The sequence below is a fragment of the Rattus rattus genome, chromosome 3 (genome assembly GCF_011064425.1).
Source record: "Rattus rattus isolate New Zealand chromosome 3, Rrattus_CSIRO_v1, whole genome shotgun sequence".
In the NCBI taxonomy this organism is placed as follows: domain Eukaryota; kingdom Metazoa; phylum Chordata; class Mammalia; order Rodentia; family Muridae; genus Rattus; species Rattus rattus.
Window position 1 is genome coordinate 115,028,057 of NC_046156.1, and position 17,003 is coordinate 115,045,059.

The 17,003-nt window shown below is 40.5% G+C and overlaps 1 protein-coding gene across 1 annotated transcript in view; it reads right to left on the reverse strand.

Annotated features, from left to right (window-relative positions):
• The window catches only part of Fat4 (FAT atypical cadherin 4), a 129,368-nt gene that overhangs the window by 55,611 nt on the left and 56,754 nt on the right, over positions 1–17,003 (reverse strand). Inside the window, 5 exon segments of the mRNA XM_032898472.1 lie at positions 1,186–1,360; positions 2,155–3,077; positions 8,143–8,493; positions 9,866–10,127; positions 16,424–16,555. Of these exon segments, the coding sequence (XP_032754363.1) occupies positions 1,186–1,360; positions 2,155–3,077; positions 8,143–8,493; positions 9,866–10,127; positions 16,424–16,555 (1,843 nt within the window).

Below are 17,003 nucleotides of genomic sequence, written 5' to 3' on the forward strand. Positions count from 1 at the left end.
CTGATATCCTTAGGGATCCTTAGAGGAAAAGGTCATCTAGGTAAAGTGGTACAGTCTTTTCCTGTCATGCCTCCTGACTTGGAATGCTCCTAAGTCAGAGTTCCCTGCCAGGACCCTCTGTGTGTTGTGCCCTGCCCATCACAAATCACCCTACCTTGTACCTCTAAATCCTTCTTCCCTCCCACACCCCAGAATAGCCACCACCACTGGAACGCCCTCCTGGTGCCACAAGTTTTATGGAGACAGATGCCTTGAGGGACTTCGTTCCCCTATCCAGTTTCTGATCTTGCCACTTCCTTTCCACAAACCATATTTGTGTTTGTGAGTGTCTGGGGTTGACCACATGCTTCCAGCTCTAATGAGTGATGACAGCTGAGGCTGGAATATTTTAGCAATAAAACCTCAGGCCTAAAATCCAACTCCCTTCCAGTTTCTCCTGAATTCAACCACACCAGGCACCTTGACTGGTTTGTAAAGCCAATTTCCATTGAGTTTTCTGGAAGCATGCATACACCTAGAGCCTGAGAGCTGTGACAAATGCTGGCATGGACTTAATGAGCAGGTCTCAGATTAATCAGATTAATCTGTATGTCGCTGGTGAACTACATTCTGTCCCTCTCCCTTGGAATTTTAAATAGTGCATATAATGTAACAAAGGTAATTCATATATACTAAAAATAGAAAGGACTTTACTTTTCTTCACAAGGTCCAGAGAGGAAATGAGATTAGGAAGGAAGGATCGATGTAAGGGAGGATAGTGCTCAATTAAAGATGAAAGGCACTGTCCTTGAAATATGTCATTAGCTATAATCTCAAAATCCCCCATTGGTGTTTGAGTGGGGCCTTGAAACACTCTGATTTATGGAACTTTGCATTCAATGGTAGTTTCAGCATGCCATATTAATATAAATTTCGTTCACAATAAAAATGGCCCTTAGTGTGTTAGTAAAAGGTCACACTCATAGATGCTCAGGTAGCTTGAGGGCAAGGAAATTTTCTTATGCAGAAGCTGCACCTCAGTGAGGAGGCTCTTACCATTTACCACTGAAGTCTCATTAGCAATACTCCATGTAAATTTGAAGCACTAGTAAATTTCAATAAACATGTGATTCGGTAACAAATAAAACCTTATTCATTTTCTACTGAGTATCTGACCCACAACTGAGCAAAGCAGCAAGGACACACCTGCATCCGCAGCTGTGACAACCAAGACGAAGTGATCTCTTGCTTCCCGATCCAGACTCTGGGTCACCCGAAGCTCACCACTGGCAGTGAGGACAAAGGCATTGTCTTCATTTCCACCAAGCAAAACATATGAGAGTTGGCTATTTGGTCCTTGATCATCATCTCTTGCCACCACCTACAGGGGAGAGTAGTCACATGACTACAATGAGTCACCTAACATGTGAAGCATGTGGGCCAACTGAGAGATAACAGGGGACATGGGTATAGACAGTGCAGCAAGGGTGTAGAGGCCTGGAGACACAGCTCAGGAGATAAGAGTACTGGTTGCTCTTGCAATAGGCCCAAGTCCAGTCTCTATTACCTATGTAGTACTCAAAACCATTTGTTACTCCCATTCTAGGGGATCAGATGCAATTTTCTGGCCTCCCTGAGCACTGAGCACACATGGTACACACATGCAACATGTACATACACACATGTAGGTTAAACATTCATACATAAAAAAAAATAAGTCTAAGGATATTGTAATTGAAGTAGCAAATAATAGTATATACTATGTAGACATACCTGCAGAAATCTATAAAGAAACCAATGGGCAGTATTTGTGGAAGTCTTCCCAAAAATGGACACCATGGTTTTTCTTTTGTGTAAAGAGCGGGAGATAAAATAGCATTTTAAATGAACTCTTCCAAACTTTGACACTGCCTTATATGTGGATATTATTCTCATAGTAATACACAATTTGAAAATATTCAAATGAACAAATGTGTGCAAAATGAATATATGCCTAGGACATAAGTCTCAGGCATGATGCTAATAAACTTTGATGTCCAAGGCTTTCTATATCTGCATCTATCTGCCCCTGACAGTGAGAGGAGGGAGGAGATCCTGAACACTGTTCAAAAAGGAAACCTTTTGGCCCAAAGTCTTAACAGTACCATACACCCTGCTGTGTTTAAGTATACTGACCTGGAGAATGGTTCTGGGCAGGGCCCCTAAATTTTCAGGAACATTCACAGAATACGGAGACAGCTCAAACACAGGAACAAAATCATTCATGTCAAGTAAAGTGATGGCGACTGTGCAGGAATCTGTTCTGGGGCTACTGCCCCGATCCATGGCCTGAACAGTTAAAATGTAAGCAGGGATCGTCTCTCTATCCAAAGACTTAGCCACCGTGATGGCCCCTGTCACCGAGTCGATCCTGAACTCCTGATGTGTGTTTCCACCCACGATGCCATAGCGAACCTGCCCGTTGGTGCCTTCGTCATTATCTGCTGCAGACACTTGGATTATATCTGTTCCAGTGAGTGTGTTCTCCTTAATCTGCACTCGGTACATAGCCTGGGCAAAAACTGGGTTGTTGTCATTGATGTCGAGGACCATAACCACAACCTCAGTAGAGGACGACAGAGGTGGTTGCCCTTTGTCTGTGGCCACCACTGTTAGGCTGTAATTGGAAACTTCCTCTCTGTCCAGCTCTCCAGTAAGATGCACCTCACCATCAATGGTCCCAATGCTGAACTTGTTTCCTGAAGGGTTCAGGAGAGTATACTCAATATAGCTGTTGGGGCCACTGTCTGGGTCTGTCGCTTGAGCCTTGAAGACAACAGTATCAATGGGTGTGTTTTCTGGAATGTACGTCAACTTGGGGGAAAGAAACATGGGTGGGTTATCATTGACATCTAACAAGATGATGGATACTTGGGCTGTGCTTGTGAATCTGGAGGCAGGAGGCTGGGGCAAGTCATGGACCTGAATGACCAGGTTGTAGAAGGACTGACTTTCCCGGTCCAAAGCTTTGAGGGTTTTGAGGACTCCATGCTTATCCACTGCAAACTGTCCAAGGCTGTCCCCTGAAGCAATGCTGTAGGACAGCTGAGAGTTGACACCTAGAAGTGAAAGAGGAAAAGTTAAGTTTATTGAACAGATCAGATGGAAATCTCAGCCATAAGAAGGATCTACTGCATAGTAGAGCACTTCCGACACACTAACAATTACCGTGATTTTCTGAGTGATTGCACGTGGATCATTCTAAGTGATTGTGGATGATTTACTTATAGTTATATACACATAGAAATACTGCACACAAGACTCTTTGCCTCCTTTGAGCTTTTGATCTGAAAGGCATTTACAATCTGGTGTACAAATGATCCATACAGGCTGTATTATTTACTGCAATGTTGAAATGTTAAATTACCAACATGAAGAGGAGGAAAGGGTTCCAGAAAGCAGATATTTTTCTAAACTTTTCTTTGTTTCTATCACATAACTCCCTGGGGCCCAACACTACCAATGCCACTCTCTATATTATTAGCTAAACATTTATAACTTCGGTAATTTATTGAGGCCGACACCAGTTTTCAGAGAAGGGTAATAAAATGTTCTGATGTAGGACATTAGTCATGGATGCTTAAAGTCTCCTTTTACATTTCTTGTCAGAACTAATAAATACTTTTAATTCCTATTATGCATCTGGCCAAGCAATGTACTTTAAGAAAATAGCTCCTCTCAAGCTCTATGCACATTCAAACGTTAGAAAATGCAATCCTTAAAGGAATGGTTAGCAATAAAGCTGTACATGAAAGGGCCCAGGCATAAGGGTCATGTTGCCAGTGGCCCATGTTTAGATTGTTTTGTCCCTAAAAATATGTATCATCTTTTAATTAAAACAAACTATCAACTTATTTTTAAAAGTTGCAGAAATGACTAAAGCAAAGAGGGTGAGGAAGGTATATTTGTCATTATGTTTTAAAATTTCATTGAAAGGTAGTTTCTAGATAAGCAACAAAAACAGTGAGAGGTCAGATTTCCTGCCTCAGAACAGAGTGTCTCAACCAGCTTCAATGTCATGTCTCTGATCTCATCTTAGAGCTTTCTGGGTCCCACCTACTAGAAACAATGTCTTAGCTCTTTGCTAAGAAACTCCTAGAACAGTTTGCTAACTTTTTCTTGTGAAATATATTCTTCTGGAGCCTAAAAACACGAGTACATGTTTGCTTTTACTGTTTTTGATTCTCTAGTTCCCTTCAAGGCAAATTACCCAAGTCATAGAATTTCCTTCTCCAGTGTAGTCTGTCACTATGACTCAAGGACTTTCTCTCTCTCTCTCTCTCTCTCTCTCTCTCTCTCTCTCTCTCTCTCTCTCTCTCTCTCTCTCTGTTTCTCTCTCCCCCCCCTCTGTCTCTGTCTCTCTCCCTCTCTCATCCTACATGCTGATACCAAGAAACCACATTCAGAAGGCAAAGTCAGGCACTGATGTACTGATCTAAAATTTCTTATGCAAAATTTGAAGCACAAATTTTTAGAGACATAGACTGTGCCTTCTGGTCATTCATCGGAACACTTTACTGAAGACTACTCTGGGATGAATGAAGCAATGTTTATAAGCTTAGGGGCTAGAATACCAGGGAAAATATGAACAACTAAAGCTCAGGTATCACACACCAATTCACCTGTAGGAATGAAAGTATCAATGTCCCAGACTGGACAATGCCAGCTGAATGCTTTACCATGTCTTACACCTGCCCAAGTTTGTAAAAAGTTCCACCTAATTTGTTATAAAACTTTAAATTAGGTGAGTAAATCAGGAGTGATTTTTACATAAAGTATATTTTAATAAGAACATTTTCTGAGTCTCATAAAGCCAGGAGCAAATGTGAAATTCTTGTTCTTATTGAGATCCATAGACACCAACACATAGGAGTCAAAGCAATACCAAAGAGTGTTCATGAAAATCTTGGTTCCATGTGGACATACAAAATGGTCCCCAGCCAAGATCAATGGAAATTAGAAACAGTAACAACATTCCACATGACTGAAATGGAGACCTATGAGATCCACACAAATCAGCTCAACTGGGAGCCTTTCCAGCCTGCTGTCATGGATCTAAGCATCCTTGGCCTCATGGTAAATGTTAAACTGTGCAGGAAAAAGAGACAAGGTCACAAAACTCATGGCCTTTTATGAAGAGAGAGAGGCCAGGGAACTAAAATATAAACCTTCAACTACCACTGTGAATAAAGATTATGCTTAATTTATAATCACAAGCAAATTAGGCAATGCCACTTAAAACAAACCACAGATAACTGTGATCTTTGAAACAGCAAAGTATCTATTATTTCATGCACTGTTTTAAGGCAAAAAATAGGTCTTATCTCAGAACTAGAATCAACAGTGTTACACTGAGTTGCACTTTAAAAAGGGTGTTTCCCTCCAAAGAGTCTAATTAATAAAGCAACCTTGGCCTTGAAATCTATACCTAGAAAACACACCCCAGAAGGACGCAGACCCCTTTCAACAATGGCCCTGTTTGGAAAATTACAAAGATCTAACCATTTCTCCGCCTGTTCCTTGCAGCAAATGTCAGAGCAGAAAAACAGGAAACACATTTTTTCTTAATTTTGAGTAAATGTTAAAATTTTTATTTGGTGGGCTTTTGTGGTCCAATGGAAAATGACACTGAATATGGCTTGTTTATCCAACCACTCAAGTTCAACTTGCCGAAAGTCATGTGGTTCCATGATTTTCCTCGGGAGCCTGATTGCTCTAAGAGTGGTGCAGATACACAAAGGGGTGTGTGCAGTGGGGGAAGGGTGCATGCTTGATTGTGACTGTATAACATTGGCGTTTGGTGTATACTTTATTCCCAAGAACTGCAGAACATTATATAAATACATAAAATGAAAGTAATGAAACACATTTTGAACCTAAAAACTTGGCTGCATAGTGAATATGTGCATATAGTCACGATTTATACATGTCGTAAGTATGTAAAAGGCTAATATTTGCTTGCCTGTGACGTGGTGAAGATACACAGTACTGGCTGTTACCACTCATCTTCACAGAGCATTTTCCACAAAGTCATGAGGAAACCGAACCATGAGGTTCGGCCCTCATTCAATCTATACCACGTGCCAAGGATAAATGAGCACGCTCATGCAGAAAAACTGACCCTGTGTCACTATCTGAACATCCTTTTATGGCCATCATGCCTCAAGCACGCGTGTTTTCCAGGATGGTAAGAGAACAATAATCTGACATATGTCCACAATAATCCTAGCTATAAATTTTGTTCCATGCAATATTTTCTAACAATATTCATAGACACATTTATATCAATAGAGCTATGACTTATGCCTTAACAATGATATCAGATGTGCCTTCTCATTGAGATTATGTCACGTAAAGTTTAAACTCTGAGTGTGCACATAGACAACTCAAAATGTTAAAGTCACTCTCCTAGAGCATTTGTTTATGTAGAAGACAGCAGTAGGACCTGTCAGGAACTTTCTGAGCAGAGGCTAAGAAGGATCTGTTAAATTTCAGTGTCTCGCTAGCATTCATTGCTTGTAGACACATGGGAAGTCTTTGCTGTAATTTTGTTCATGTTCTTACAAACAAGGTCATTCTTATCATTATCCTCCAAGCCCAGAAGGAATAGGAACTGTGTCCTCTATTTTAAGCCAAGGTGCAGGAAATGACACTGATAAAAGTATTCAGGTTAAACAATGGCTAAATGTAGCTTGAAAGTTTTACAATTTTAACCAGCACAATTAAAGGGGGAAACACCCTTTTTAGGAAAGATTTGGTGCTTACAGTTACTGTATCTTTGTGACTGCTTGGGCAGGGATCATTCCAGCAAGTTTTGAAACATTAAGTGTATTCTTTTTAATCATTTTTATATTTAATGTTCTGAGAGTAAATGAAACTTACTCCAGATGATACACTGGTCTGCAACAGATTATAACCCATGTACATACAGAAATATGTTTAACATAGAAAGTTGACCCCAGAATTGCAGCGTAAGGTCCTGTGTTCAATCCCCAGAACTAACATAAAAATGTTATGTATCTATGGTTGCGCATACTTCCAATTCCCAGGCTCGGGACCAAGAGACAGGTGGAATCTGGGAATCTACGACCAGACTGATGACCATACCTGGCAAATTTGAGGCCAATGAGAGACTCGGTTTCATAAAACAAGGTGGGCATGCCTACACAATGACAGCAGAACCTAAGCTGTGTCCTCTATGCATGCAATCACATATAGCAATGCACCCACACAAACACATGCACACATGCACGCACACACTCATGCATGCATGCACATAGAAATCAAAATAAGATAAATCTTTTAAAAATCCTTAACTTTGTTATATACTGTAGGCTAAGCAAATCCTAGCCTTTCCTGACAATGGATTCCTGCCAAAATGTTATTCCAATAATAATATTATTGCCAATATGTTATTATGAAAATATTATTTTCATCTGATAATGTATAGTTATTCACTATAAAATATTTTCTTTAAGACTTTTTTCTCTTTTGTCTTCAAATTTTATATTTTTTTCAAAGTTTAAGTAACATATGAACCAGCAAGACAGCTGAACAGGTTAATGTGCCTACAGTGACGTCTTTTGGCCTTCCCCAGGACCCACACTGTGGAAGGAGAGAATCAACAGGACCCACACAGTGCAAGGAGCCAACCAGCTTTCCGAAGTTATCCTCAGACCTCTACACACACCATGGCATATGCATCCACATACCCATGGCCAACCAAGTAGATTAATAAATATAATCAAAATTAAATTTAAAAGTCTGAGTAATATATTTACATACACACACACACATTTTTATCTAACACAAACTCAGAATGAATCTTTATTCTCACCACTAAATTACTAAAGTAAAATGCTGCTAAAAGATTTAGGGCAAAAATTAAAGGTAAAATTTGTAAAGTGTGTATACATATTGTGCATATAGTTAAATTATATGACAAATTGCTTGTTTTTTTAAATCCTCTACAGTTAAGTCAAAATTCAAATTTCCACCTTGATAGAATACCATTTACAAACAAATACAAATAGCATAGTTTATCATGTAATTTAATAATTGAGTCATGCAAAATATGCACTCGGTTTTAATGGACTATGTAAGCGCATCACAGAAACGACATACCGTCATCTGCATCGGTGACGTTGAACACAAGGACGGTGGATCCCAGAGGCAAGTTTTCCATTAACGATGTGCTGTAGGAGCTCAGACTGAAGACAGGCGGATTGTCATTGACGTCAAGTATGTTGAAGTAAGCTCGGATGGTGGTAAACTGTCCTCCGCCATCCTCAGCGCGGACCGTGAGTATGTAATACTGCTGCCTTTCATAATCCAGGGCTCGGGTCAAGTTGAAGACACCAGTAACTGGATTCAGGAAAAACACACCATCCCCATCGTCTTCCTCTACCACATAGCTGATCTCTCCATTCACACCAGAGTCGTCATCTGTTGCTAAAATGGCTGCCACCAGGGAACCTGCACGAATGACAACCCAAATCTAAATTAGTGGGATGAGAGTTATTGAATCATGTCTAAATGTTTACAATGAGACCATGAACATGTTTTCACAGTCAAATATTTTAAATAGAAGGTCACTGTAAAACAGAGCACAGTATTTTACTGACTTCTAGACCGACACACCCATTCCCTTAAATCACAACTCGGGGACCATACTAGACATCCCATGATGCTCAGGCTGCACTGCGAGGGTTAACAGAGAGGTAATCTTACTTCTGACCTTGTTTCACCCAATGCTACCAAGTGACAAATTTATCAATAAATCAATATAGAATCATTGCAGCCAATAGTTAGTATAGGGAACTGAGATTCCCAGCAATACTATAGATGCATATCCTAGAGCTGCTCAGTTTATGGTGCCTGTGGTCATTTCTGTAATTAGTACAGGGAATAAATGTGCTGAGAAATTCACTACGGACTGAGCGATTCATCTCAGGAAGGGAAGGGAAAACTGTCAGAGGGAGGAGTTATTTAGAAGTCACGTCTACCCAATTTTCTGTGTAGCTTAGGCTATCCTAAAACTCACTCTGTGGAGGAGGCTAGTCTCTAACTCAGAGATGGCTCTGGCCCCTGCCCCTGCCCCTGCCCCTGCCCCCCCTGCCCCTGCCCCTGCCCCTGCCCCTGCCCCTGCCCCTGCCCCTAACCCTGCCCCTGCTCCTGCCCCCACCCCTGCCTCTGCCTCCCAAGTCCTGGGATTAATGACATGGGCCGCCATGCCTTGCTGCACTGTTGAATCCTGCAGACAGAAACACAGTGTGGCTGAGGCTGGCCTCTAATTCCCAGCCAGCCCTCTTTCTGTCCCACCTCCCCAGTGCTACATCACACGTGTAAACCACCATATGCAGCTTCACATTTATCTTCTAAATCAATAGGTTGCCAACTCTAACAATTATTATTTCCATTTTACAGAAGGAAAAGAGGACGCCTATAGGAAAGAGCTGTGCTGCCTGGTCACTCAGCACGCGAAGGCTAGGGTCACTAAGTAGAGCTTTCCACAAGCTTTTCTTGCTTTCACACGTTTTTGAAGTAACAAAACAGAATGGAGCTGATGAGTGCCATGAAAGCTGATGACTGGGGGCACAGGGCCACTCAGAAGCAGACATTATTAACTACAGGCTTACCTCTCCTCATCTGCTCTCACATATTACTAATTTGCTCAGGAATCGCATAAAAGATGTCATGCAATAGATCACAAAATGTGATGTATATGTCTTTATAACTGGAGGTAAATATGTGATAAACACTACTCACCACTTAAAACAACCAGAAGAGTCCACCATTACTATTAAAGGTGGTCCCTGCAAAACATACCTCAGGATATGTCACCTACCAGGGGTTGTGTCTTCTGGGATGTCGAAAGAGTACACAGGTCTGGAGAATCTGGGGGTGTGGTCATTCACATCGCTTATGGTGATGTTTATCCTCATGTCGGAGGACTGGAGGCCGTCATCTGCACGAACCAGCAATGAGTACTTGGACCTGTGCTCCCTATCCAGCCTCTTGGTGGCTATCAGGTCTCCAGATTCAGGGTCAATCCGGAAGCTGTCATCAGCTCCACTAATGAGAGCATACGTGACCAGCGCATTTGCACCCTGAGGGGAAAGACCAGATAGGTGAACTGCTGGAGTCAAGAACATTGCTTCTTGGTTTCAGTGAGTGTGAATTTGACAAAGGGGACTCGGGGGCATTAAATTCACGTAACAGTGTACAATTTCAAGGGATCAGAGTATATAAATTCAACTAAGAAGGGAAAGATTTATGACCTGGAAATCAAAAATTATGGATCAAATAGACAAAAAAATTCATCTACATCATGCACTAGAGGTCATACGTGGCTACCAGGTTCGCATTATCTGCAACAATCTACAAGGTCTCTTTCTAAATACTCATGACCTTCATAGAAATAGAAAATAACAGAGGGGACTGAGAGATGGCTCTGCAGTTAAAAGCATGTGCTGCTCTTGCAGCGGACCCAGGTTCCATTCCCAGAACCCATGTGCAGACTCAAATGCCTGTTAACTCCAGTTCTGGGTAATCTGAGGCCTTCTTCTGGCTTCCACAGCTCTTGTATGCATGTGGAGCACATAAACTCACATGTGTTCACACGCATACACATAAATCAAAATAAGTAACTGAACAGAAAAGAACCCTATTTTAAAAGTCATGCAGAAACACAGATGATCTCAGTGAGAGAGAGCAACATCAGAAAAGAAGAAAGCTGGAGGCATCACTCCTCCTGATTTCAAACTACACTTCAGAGCTACAGCAATAAAACTGCATTCCTACATAGATCCATAACAGAGTAGAGTAGAAACGCGGAAATAAATCCATGAGAATAATCAACTGATCCCTATGCAATTGTGAAGAATAAGTACTTCAGCCAAAGATGTTCAGGAAACTGATCATTCACATGGCGAAGAAAGGAGCAGCCATCTCACGTGCTGCTCAAAAGTAAGCAAACTCCTAAATATGGAACCCAAATGCTAACTCTCCGTCCAGACTCAAATGTCTCTCTTCCTGATAGGGTTGGTCTTGCTGACCAATTCACAGTCGTGACGCCAAAATAAAAAAATTGTAGGTGATAAGACCACCAAAAAATGGTAAGTAAGGTGACATCAAAAGGAAAAGCTTCTAGGCTATGAAGAGACCAGCAGTTGTGAGGGCAAACTATACACATGATAGGTTAATTCCCAAAATACCCAGAGGGCAAAAAATTACTGATCTGACAAAAACTAAGGACCCATGTAACCATCCAGAGGCTCGGAAAGGTAGCAGATGTGTGAAAAGAGGAGGTGCAGGTTCACCAACTGCTGTGGAGGTTCAAGCAACAATACTCAAAAGTGCCACCTCAGACCTAACAGAGAAGTTACATTCCACAAGAAGCAACAAGCATCAAGAACTTCTCGGGAACTCAGAACCTTGCTCCCTATGGAGAGGAACAGTGGAAAGGACAGGAAGAATCTCAAAAAGCAAATACATGAAAAGCCTGAAAAAAACCCATTCAATTCTACTCCCAGTGAACGCGAAGAAACTGAAACCAGCGCCTTCAAAACAAGATTGGCAGTTTCCTGTTCAGCCTGGCACTGTTCACCACAGTCAAGGTTAGGAGATGACCTGCCCAACAGAACTGTTTCACAGACTAAATCAGTTAATGCCCATTTTAAAAATTAGAGTGGTCCTTGAAACATAGAGGATGTATGGAAATGCTAGTTGGTCTTACTCTTCATTGTTTAGGGGAAGGGCTTGGTGATATGGTGGTCCACACATAAATTCAATCTAGACAGAAGAGTTTTCTCTATCTGTGGCATCAATTATCTGGTCCCAATCACTGCCCTTGACTACAGGGTGTAAGGATTGCGAGAGTGCTTGAATTGAAAAACTTGTTTTGATTTAAACACAGCTCCTGGAAACAAATTTGCCTTTTCTCATTGTGACTACCCAGAAATTGATTCATTAAAATATGCAAAGAACTCTCACCATCGTTAGCGGGCAGAAAGTAAAGTGTTGGGTAGGAATGAAAAGCTGACTGACTGGGTTACAGATCTGAAGCACTTGTCCTTCTTTTCCGTGAGATGTTTTGATGTTTTGTATTGTGTGTGTTTCTGTATTCCTGCATGTGCCGAGATCAGCTTCAACAGCCTGAGGCGAGAACACCCGCATTCTAAATTTATGTTCAGCAGCCTCTATGAGCTTTTAATACGGTGCTCCCAAAGCCAGTCTTAAAATTTAATAAAGAGGGTGCCTCAGAATCGCTCATAACTTAATACGAGATGATCCGAGTTTGACACATACTCTCTCTGCATCCACCTGTATCTAACATAGTCACTGTAAACTTATGGTTGAACAAAAATATCTGAAAAGCAATTTTTTTACTGCTGATGTGCCCTCCTTCTGGAGTTTTCCATTTCACAAAGAACTCTACTACTTTAATGGTGCCTTAGCCACTGTATTCTGGACTATCAAAATGATACAGACTAGGAAGCCAAGAGAATGTGAAGATGCAGGAACATTTTGATACCATTATTAAAACAAAGATTCTGTGCTTAGAAAAAAGCCCCATCTACAGAATGACTCAGGATAATTAAACAACGTCCTTCAAATGGTAGTCATTCCCCTGAGAGCAAGTGAAGATCGAACCCACACAACAATCTGTTCCCCTTGAGAATCAGCTGGTGCTATTTACTCATGAACAGCTCAAAAGTCTGGTCAAGAGGCTTGGTTAAAATGGGGGTTTTGCAAAGTCTGTTTGTTTAATACCCCAATCCTGTCAAACTGAGGATAGGCCATTAAAACCTTATCCCTGAGCAGCCAGAAGAACCCCCGGGGGATTCCAGAGTATGCAACTGAGTTTTCCAACTTGAGGTGCTTTTTTTCAACAGCTGAACCTTTGAATGTTCTGGGATGTCCTTATCACACAGACTTGATGACTGGAGAATGGGACTTTCGTACACTGATCTCTTTTCTCAGTACTCTGCAGTTTCTCTAACGCATGAATATCTCCCAGTTACATTAATTAAAGAAAAAGTGTATAGTCTATAACACAGTAAATTGATAGAATTTCCCAGCAGATAATATCTGCACACTCAGCATTTTGAAGAGGCTCGTTTCTCCACAGTCAGTAACACAGCAACGTCCTGTGTCACTGCGGAGTAAAGGAGGCACCTTGCATCTCAATCCTGTTCTGACAAAGCAGAGGAAGAAAGAACAACAGAGCAAAGGCCTCAGAGAACAGGAAACATTCAAATGAGCTGTTTCCACCCCAACTAAGAGGTGAGGAGCTGAGCAAGCAAAGACAGTAGACCAAAGAGTTATCAAAAATAATTAACATAAACCCATCAAAAAACAACTCAGAAGAAAAAGGCAAATCTGTGGCTCCTGTAGGGTGCTTGTGTGCCTGTTCTTGATACAGGATTAAGAAATGGCAGCTCCCCACAACCAGAACTGGAATACTCTGAACTGTGGGGACCTCCCATTATTAAGAAAGGGGTATGTGGAAAGAGGATGGAATCCCACTGGGCTTCATCGTTTAACAAACTAAAGAACAGTCCTACAGCAGGCTTCAGACTTCTGGTGGATTTACTAATTTAAAGTCTCTGACACACCCTGCTTTTCTACCCCCAACACACAGACACACAACCCTTGCAATCTGTGGGCACCCCAGTCTTCACCAGAGCTTTTTGCTCTCCTATCTTGGCCTGCTGACAAGAGTCCCCCCTTTCTATGTCTACTTTACCCTTTGCATCTCTACCCTGTCTGACCCTGAGCAAGGCGCTTACAGACCCTACATCTTTGTCTTCATTAATTGGGATGTCTATGTCATCATGCCAACATGTCTTACTTAAGTATTAAATCTAGAAACCAACTCTTAACAAAAATAAAAGCAAGGTACATGAAAACCAACTTGGGTGTAAATACCTAGAAAGATAAGGAACCTCCCACTCTTCCTCAAATGTCACTGAGAATACGAGTGGGTCTCTGAGACTAGCATGAAGGAGTTGGGCATGAGCCTTGTATGTGGTGCAGTCTCAGGCACAGTAAAGCCACAAAGAGAGGCAGACCATGAACATAGCACAGCACTCGTGTCAGCAGCATGAGCTCTTGAAAGGGAGGCATCGCTAGGTAATAATTAACAATGGATCTAACAGTCCCAGAAGGACGGTTCTTGGGAGAGTTGTAGACTGATTAAAACGATCAAATTTCCATACACAATTTATTTGCAATCCACTATAATTTGGGTTGAGAAATCCCATATTAATCATATAATTCCACAGAGTCAACATCCATACCAATAAAATATTTATTAAAATTAACATAGCTATTGCTTCATTCTTCTAAAGTGATTAGAGCAAAACATTTCAAACACATGCGTTTTATTTCTCCCTTTCTAAAATGCAATTATGGCCATTTGGTGCTGATTATCCTACATCAATTATATGACATTCATGTCAATATTATATTAAAATGGAGTTATAAGATTTCATAAATGGCTACAACTAAATAGGTTGTATCAGCCTTGATAAAGTGAGATATTTGCTAAGCTTCATCAGATGTCACATATGATGTACAGGACAAGTGTTCATTCTCATAGTTGTCAGTAATCACTGACCTAGGAATCAGTATTAACATTTCTCTATACAAAGTAAAATAGCAGGCACTAACGAAAAACACCAAATACTTTCTAGAAGAGAACTATAATAATCTAAAAGTTTACATTCTATTCAATTCCCTGTTCTAATTTTTGTGAAATTAACTGACTAGGTTATTATATTTATAAATTGGCTTTTTAGAACTAGCATGTTATTTGTTTGTTTGTTTATATATTAATTATTCCCTTACTTTTAATTTTTTTAATTTTGAACAGGATCTTACTATCTAGTCCTGATGTCTGGCATTCACTAGGTATACCTGGCTGACCTTCAACTCACAGAGATCCACCTGCCTCTATCCATAGATTAAAGGTATGCATGACCCCATGTATTCTTGTTCCACCTACTATTTCAGTGTTAAACTGTGAACCACTTAATCATAATTAAAACAGTCAGATGTTCAAACATTCCTGGAGTTGACAGGAGAAAGCCAGTTCTGTGTAGGGTTTGACTAAGGGAAGATGGACGGGTATGCTGGTGTTCGAGAAGGGTTTCCCCTCAATTGCAGAGCATTAACTAGACCTGGGGAAATCTAAATTAATTGTATAACCTTCCATGCAATTTGTAGAATGGCTATTTTACGTCTTTATTTAATAAAGGATGATAATCTATATTGTGTCCAAATTTCATATTTGCCAATAGCTATGAAATTTGTTCATTATAATAAAGTGAATAACACACTAGTTCTATGCCTGAAGTAAATATTTAAAAAATTAAATTTATATGGACATAAATAAATATAATTATTAAAAATACAAAGATTTTTAAGGTAACTTTAAATATTGTTAGTTTGAAATTGTTTGTTTCCAATCACAACTAAAATAAAAATAGATACTTAGATGGTATGAAAGTAAAAACAAGTAAGTAAATGTAAGAATAAAGACATTTTGGATGCCTTTATTTTTAAAAAATTATTTGGCCATGAGACCTAAAATGCAAAGGACAGACACCTGAATTGCTGATCAGAAACCAGACTCCAACTTATCCTTATCCTTATCCTTATCCTTATCCTTATCCTTATCCTTATCCTTATCCTTATCCTTATCCTTATCCTTATCCTTATCCTCCTTATCTGGTGCCATTGTTTTCCTTTATTTGTGTTGGGGGTGTATATGGGCTTTTATAGGTAAAGGTCGTGTGAGTACAGGTGGAGGTCAGTTAGATACTCAACTTGACTTTAAAAAAAAAAAAACAACTTTTATTAATTTTTTTAATTAATGAACACAATGTCCACGCAGGTCAAAGAGTCTATTGGATCCGCTGGAGCTGGGGTTGCAGGCAGTTGTGAGCACCCCAAGGTGGGTGCTGGGAACCAATTCCAGGTCCTCTACCAGAGCAGCCAGTGCTTTTGACTGATGAGTCATCTCTGCAGTGACACCTTTTTTTATTGAAGCTTGGTTTATCACTGAGACCCGGGACTCACCAAATAGGATAGATGGTCTGGACAGCCAGCTCTAGAGATCCACCTCTCTCAGTTTCTCCAGCAGTGGGGTTACAAGCTAGCACTGCTGCACACAGCTTTTTTATAGAGGTGAAGAAAATGAAATTTGGATCTTCATGTTTGGGGGCCATGCACTTAACAGACTAAGTATTTCCCATTCTTACATCTCAGTTCAAACACATTAATGTCTGTTCTCAGAGAAAGAACACAGAATTTGTAACCTTAGTCACGGAACACTAGAGCTCCCATGCACCTGAAATTCTGAGTCTCTGGGATTACAGACTCTAAAGACATAAACTACCTCGTCAGCATCCATGGCAGTCAGCTGCATAATCTTAGAGCCATCTCCAATGTTCTCTTCCACAGTGAGATCCAGGGTGTCTGTTGGAAACACTGGTGGGTTGTCATTGATATCCTGAAGTGTTATTTCTACCTATAAAGGAATAGAAAAGAAAGCAATACATGAGGCCTCTACTGGAAATCCAGATCAAGAGTCCACAGAACTATACTTCCCTGAAGAACTTAAAAAGTATCCCAAAAGCAATGTTTCTTGAAAGAGGGGCATAAATATTCATAGGAACACTTAAGACCAAGCAAATAGCATCTACTTTCTTGATGGTAAATGATATTAAATGGCCACAGTGGGATTCAGAATGAAAATCGTCCTCTGAGACTTGTCACTGCAAACCCTAGTGAAGGTCTCCCAAGTCTAGGAGCCAGCAATGGAAAACCAATGTGTCAGCTGACACCACGTTTTTTGCCACTTCTAATTCATACTGAAATTTCTCCACATTAACATCAACTCTTCAATTTGGGGGCACAAAAACTACACACTTGTCCATCTTGACTCCCATTTGCAGTAACAAAAATAGACCAACCTC